Source organism: Hyposmocoma kahamanoa, unplaced genomic scaffold (genome assembly GCF_003589595.1).
Source record: "Hyposmocoma kahamanoa isolate Upper Pololo Valley unplaced genomic scaffold, ASM358959v1 92, whole genome shotgun sequence".
Lineage (NCBI taxonomy): Eukaryota > Metazoa > Arthropoda > Insecta > Lepidoptera > Cosmopterigidae > Hyposmocoma > Hyposmocoma kahamanoa.
Genome location: NW_020654748.1, coordinates 14,516,344 through 14,523,276, shown reverse-complemented (window position 1 = coordinate 14,523,276; position 6,933 = coordinate 14,516,344). Strand labels below are relative to the sequence as shown.

The 6,933-nt window shown below is 33.1% G+C and overlaps 1 protein-coding gene across 1 annotated transcript in view; it reads left to right on the top strand.

The window, feature by feature from the left end:
* Nucleotides 1-1,736: 1,736 nt before the first annotated feature.
* The window catches only part of LOC113236736 (zinc finger protein 782-like), an 11,658-nt gene continuing 6,461 nt past the window's right edge, over nucleotides 1,737-6,933 (top strand). The window contains exons 1-5 of the mRNA XM_026472899.1: nucleotides 1,737-2,007; nucleotides 2,193-2,284; nucleotides 3,952-4,243; nucleotides 4,479-4,596; nucleotides 4,670-4,915. Coding sequence (XP_026328684.1) covers nucleotides 1,897-2,007; nucleotides 2,193-2,284; nucleotides 3,952-4,243; nucleotides 4,479-4,596; nucleotides 4,670-4,915 — 859 coding nt within the window. The 5' untranslated portion in view covers nucleotides 1,737-1,896. The remainder of the gene's footprint in view (nucleotides 2,008-2,192; nucleotides 2,285-3,951; nucleotides 4,244-4,478; nucleotides 4,597-4,669; nucleotides 4,916-6,933) is intronic.

The window sequence follows — 6,933 nt, the reverse complement described above, 5'->3', positions numbered from 1 at the left end:
GGAAATGGTACCTAAACTCGCCACCATCAAATTATGTGGGGGTGAAGTTATTAAGATGAATACCGATACACATTAACAGTTTTGGAGAACGCCTGTCAGTCCAAATGTCTCACGATGGGAAAACAATTTAAACACTAAGGTACTTTGCTTGATTTATATAAGATTACTTAGGCGAAAGTTCCTGGTGTTTAAGATACCTACATATCCTACCTTTCATAATAGTAATTTAGTCAAATCCAGTAACGCCACATGCTGACAATGAATAGTGATACACAGACACATGGACCGGCGACCTGAGACGGACGACACGAAGAAAAGAAAAGACGAGACGAGACGGAGCGCCGCGACTTTGAACATTAAGGGTAGGTATTCCCTAAGTTGCGCCTTTCCATTTCGTCCAACTATAGACCGCAATGGGCTAATTATGACGATGAAATAAACAATTTATTGTAAGTATTGCAAATGAATTTAAAATGTCCTATATATTGTAGATTGTAAAAAATCGTGATTATGATTACAAACGAGTTCATGAATAGTCCATTTCGATAATAATCCAAAATATACACGGACCTATTTGTTACAACAACTGTTGGTCTAAACCATCCATTGTAGGGTATAAAACCAAAGTGCTCCTAGTTGATCATAGGGTTGAGTCGGAAAATTAATCCCGCTTAACGAATTTCTAAATCATAGCATTTATACTCACACTCATGAAGATATATCAAGAGGGCATATCCCTATATGTTCTATATCGTATTCTAGAACTCTATTCAATGCTCAAGTCAGGATTGCACTGGATACACGAGCACTGGAAATACGACCGTAATGGCAGGGACTTGAGTATGATTTCGAGTGCTTTAAACCGTACTCAAATCCTGACTTGAGCGTTGAGTAGAGTTCTAGAATACGACCCATAATTACGATGATATGATATGCAGTACTGAAAAGAATATTCTTAAATACTAAATCTATGCTTAAAAGTCAGAATAAAATACCACAGACAAAATTTTACGTATCCTTAGCCAAAAAATTTTAATTTTTTTCTAACCCGACAAAACTGACAGTTCAGTTTTGACATGTCTGTCTGTGTGGCCAACGTAGGCGAATTATCGCCATTTAGGCTACTCAGGACGAAAATCAGTGACGAAAAATCTGTATAGCGACTGGTCGCCTATTAGGCTACTTTCGGTTTACAATGTTAAGAATAACAAATTTGTGTATATTAAAGAAAAGATAAGCTCACCCCGAAAATATAGAAAGTCTGTGACATTAAGAATGAAAAATTGTTTATGGTTGGTCAGTTCCGGCGGGAATTTCCCACGAAATCTAATAGATTAAGTTTTAGTATACGTTTCAAAACAAAGTTTCTTGCAACTCCTCTTTAGCAATCTATCTGAACGTTGCTTGTTGTGCTAATAAGTTGACTAGTTTGACTTTAGTAAAAGAAAATATAGAGGGCACAGCAGTTTTCTTTAGTACTTTGAATGTAGGTTCGTCACCTAAAGCGGATAAAAATAAATTAATAAATGATAACATATACTAGTAGAATACTACCATAAGTATTAATGATATTATGTCAATTTATTTACTTTTATTTGATCCTTCTTAGGATTCATTTTAATAAACTACAACTTTACTTTATTTATCGCTGTTTTTCATTTGATGTTTAGGCTATCACAGCTAAAATTCGACTAAATTAGGCTACTAACTTTACGAAAAATGGCGACATTGGACCCAGTGTTGTTGGCAACACCGTTGTCTGTATGTCATTTTCTTTGATTATTTTCAATTATTTTGTTTTAACACTTTAAATAGGAGAATTATTTTGTTGTATTGCCAATATTCACTTCAACAGTTCAAGAAAGTGGTCCGAATTTCACAAATTAACACAACATTATGGATAAATGTCGCATATGCTTGAATAACAGAAAGACTATCATGTCTATCTTCGAAAATGTTAAGGGAATGTGCTACGCTGACATGATGACTGCTATAGCTAATGTTAAGGTATATCTTTGTGGATCATATTTTATACAAAGTACATACAATGTAATTTCTGTGGTAGTTTTGTTCAAGACTTTCTCTTCAATAAGAGTATTGAAAAGACACACAACATACAGAGGTATGTTGTGTTTATGTGTGTTGTGTTAGTATAAGACATGGCATATTAATTAGTACTGTTTTTTTTGCAGATTTCGAAAGACCAACAGATAACAGATAAAATATGCCGTATGTGCCGTCGAAAACTTAAAGAGGCTTATGAATTTAAAATATTAATAGAAAAGTTAGTAGATATCGAGTTCTTAGATTTTCGCGATTGTTACACATAGGAAATGAAACAATTTTTCTGGATTTAAATCGCGTTTAAATCCGGAAAAATAGTTTCATTTCCTAAGTTAGTAGATGTTAGTGTATAAAAAAATTTGATGTTTGATTATTACTTTAACCCATCATATGAAACAGCCTCACTGAATAATGTGTACAGGAAAAACTGAAACTATACAGGGTCAATTAAAAACTTTAAAATTAATATTAGTCATTGGTGATTAGATATACTTAAATACAATGACCAAATTAAAGATAAAAAAACATATATTAAAATACAAAACATGAAAATGTTGATAGTTTATCAGAAATTAATAAAAAATCCTTTAAAATTTTATATTATATTATATTCTAGTAAAAATTACTTTGACGGCTGTTCACTTGTGGTATGGTGGTTACTATTACTGTTATTTGTGGGAAAAGTTATATATTTACTTTACAATGTGACATAATATTACTCTGTTTTACTATGGATATTAAGATTGTTAGTGCGAATATTACATAGTTACATGGTTGTTCCAGTAATTGGTCATAAATTTTAAAAGTGCAAAAATCCATTACAATTTTAAATATTCCCATGAACAACATTATAAAGTTAGTTTGTTATAAACATGCAAGAGTAGATAGTCTGTAAAATAAATACTTGCAATATTCGTGCGAGATTGTTGATTTCATTTTCTATAGAATAAACAGTACCAAATAATATAGTATAAAATGAATTGGAAAATTAATCTGAAAAAAATTATGAGGCATATTTTGAGCGGGAAAATTAGAAAAAGGAAAAAAACATTACATGAAAATGTTTACACCGTTGTTCGGTGGGGCAATTAATATGTCCTGTAACACAGTGTACCGTACTGTAGTGACCTGAAGCCACACAGTGTCTCTGATATACAGCTATGTTTTCAACAACCATTTTTAGTTTTGTTATAATTATTAATACAAAGATCGAACACTTAAAATTCCTTCGATTCGGACGTCTTCTAGCAAACCGTGCCAAACACTATGCCAACCGAGTCACGGACCGAACCAGCGGACCTCACTAATTTCTTTATGTGTATGTTTGTTGGATCTTTGTTCTTGTGTTTCAACGACTTTCTAGCTGTAGCGTTATCTATGAGAAATCTATGAAAGTCACCCAGCTAGGTACCCTTACAGCTACTAGCCCTGGCTAGAGATGTCGCTATTAACTTGTAATTAAATATTTTATTGAATGTCAGGATGTTTCACCACCACAATATTTTATCCTTTTTTGTAAAAATACTCCACTAGTTTTGTTATAATTATTAATATAAAGATTGAAGAAAAATTCCTTTGATCTGGCGGGATTCGAACCGAGACGTCTTCAAACAAACCGTGGCAGCCGCTATGCCAAGTAAGCCATGCAACAAACCAGAGGATCTCACGAATTTCTTGTGATGTGTTTGCTTTTTATTTATTTTTTTGCCAACATCGTTAGGGTCACTGTGTGTCTCTAGGACAGGTGATTTTAAAAAATAAACATTAATAAAATTGTATCTCTCTACTAAGGCTAATAATTTTCAAGTAGCTGTAAATATCCGCTCACCCTATTTGACTGACCATCTGCCCAGTACCCTGCATTATAATATCCTGTTTTCTTCACAGATCTGATGCAACTCTCTGTGAAATTACGAATCTAAAGAAAGTCAGCTTCAATAATCTAAATGACATCAAAATCAAAATCGAAATTGAGAACATAATAGATTCAAAACCTTTGGTACCAAATTATAATGATTTCAAATTGTGTTTTCAAAAAGATATAAATGAATTACTCTATGGTAACACTGTTATAAAGAAAGTAGAACATAAACATAAAGATGTCAGTATGGAGCCTATGCCTGGGATTAAATTCGTCAAAACAATTAAAGATGAACCTGATGATCATCATTTTGATGATGTATGTAGTATTGTTAATAGATTTGGCAAGAAAATGAGTTTTAATAGTCTATGTATTAGTATATCCTTATATACATATCCTTGATGTTTTTTCCTGTTCTAAGTGGTATTATCTAATCTATAAAACTAAAAATAAGCCAGTTTCTTTTTCAACTTCAGAATTGACACTCTAGCATCTCTAAAGTAAATGCTTGTACTGGATAGCCTCGTAATAATCACTTCAATATTTTTTACAGGATTATGATATAGATCAAGAGAATTATAGTCCAGAGAGTGACAGTGAATATCTGCCTATTCAAGAACTATTGAAAAAGTCTAAGAGAAGGCGGTACCAAAAACATAAACAAAAGAAATGTAAGTTTATGTACTACATATACAATGAAAACAAATACAGACATATTGCTAACAAATTGAAAAATTGTTGCAGTAAGAACAACAAATAAAGAAAGAAAAGTCAGCAAAACATATAGGACCAATATAAATGAAGAAAAGATGACAACATTCATTAAACCAATGAAACCAATATACATAGGAGATTTGAGGCTAATTCGTACTTATCTCAAAAAACCAAAAGCAGAAACGAAGAAACAAAAATATCAAGTTAAGGCAAGAATCTGCCCGCATTGTGGTCTGCTCACTAAATCGTTGAACTCTCATATGCTACAACACATAGGTATACATTTTATTGCACTTTTAAATAATGGTAATGTCTGATAAGTTAATTGCAATGGTGCCGCCAATTTTACGTTTTATCATCAAAGTTTGTGTTAAGAAGTTACTTTCTTAATTATTGCCAATTCTATAATTATTTACCCAATTTCTTAGCGTGCTTCAACTCCTGCATCCATACTAAATGTGTTTTTTATGGGTTCCCTACTTGAGATAGAATGTCGTTTGATCGAACATTAATTGCTCGATCAGTAGCCAAAATAGTGATTTTGGCTACTGATCGTTACAAGAACAACGTGTTATCTCTAAAACATCGACATATATAAATTGATGTGCAGTAAGCTTTGAAAAATTCTTGTATATAAAAAGATTTTTTAAATATAATGTTTATGTATCATTATATATTTACGGGTTGTTTTGAACAACGCGGAAACACGTGTTTGTTTATTTTCTATTTAAATACACAATAAACTAACAAATACCTTAAAGTGTTCAAACAAAGTTTGAAGCAAATCGCACAACTCGTTAAAAATTTCCCATACAAACTTTAAATACCCCATTTCATCCCTTTTTAGGCGTAATATTGAAAAACCCTGAAAAACTTTTTTTTTGTAGTTAAATCCAAATTATATTTAAAGCAAATCGCACCACGCGTAAAAAAGCTCCCATACAAGCTTCATTGCTTTATTTCACCTTTGTTTTGGGGATAACTTTGAAAAATGTTAGTATCTTTTAGTATTTGTATTATATAATATTTCCGCACCCGAGAAGCACTACACTGTACATGACATTTTTGTAATTTTACGGGAGAATCGATTTTGTGTCGAAAAGCAGTTTGTACGACAATTAGGGTAGCTCGAAATGTTATTAAAACTCAATTTTCAAAATTCAAAGTTTTATTTCAAGCCATTCGAATGTTGTACTTGCTGCATTTCGACACAAAATCGCGTGTCTTGTAAAATTACAAAAATAGCACTTACAGTGTAATGCTTGTCAGGTACGGATTTAGTTTCATCTTTGTAAGTTCAAGGAATGCCTACGATTTTTCAAACTAACACATTTTTACCCATTTTTACTTCTTTAGGGGTTGAATTCCGAAAATTCCGTTCTTAGTACGCTTACACTAAATAAAAGTAATATACGCTCAAGTTTCATGTCACCAGCGAATTGCTCCTACTCCTTTTTTAGATTAGTACCTAACTAGTAATTTTTATATTGGTTTCGAATCACTTACTACTATTACTTTTTTACTTATATTAGTGGTTTTTTACTTATATTATACTACTATTAGTGGTTTGTAACTGGAATTGAACAAAATTCATCAAAGACATCACTTCAAGATTAGTACTAATCGAATTTCGGGGAAGAAATTGAGACTGGTAACTGTAAAGCTGTATGTGTGAAAACCCTATAAATCATATATGTTTTTGTGTGTTAACTTTTATTATATATCAAATTTGACTAAAGTATAGACACATACACTTGGTTTCGATTCTGCCTTTTTACACTACGTCTTTTCAGTACAGTGGTAGTCCCATCAGCATTCTGAAACCGTTATTATATTGAACACGCAGGGCGCTGAGTGCCTTCTGCGTATAGTTCACCCACAGACCACCCGTGTAGAAGGATTGACAGTAAGCCTTGAATAATGTAATTTTGGCTTCCTCACTACAACGGGCAAATCTGTGTGCCAACATGTTACATCTGGCAGCCAACGCCCTACGTTCTCGATCAATATCAATTTGATCTTTGAGATCACCCGTCAGGTAACGTCCTAAATTTATCTACCCTTTTCAGGGGCAACCCGTTCAGACTTATCTTTGGTTCGTAGGACATTCCCTTACCAGGGACCCCAAAGATCAAGAACTCGCTCTTGGCACAGTTGTACATAAGGCCGTGAGAACTTGTGTACTGTTCACAAGTTCGAAGCAACTCCGCAATTGAGCCCGCCGTTGGACCCAGGAGCACCATATCGTCGGCATAGCTTATGTTATTCACGCATATGCCGTCGACATGACACCC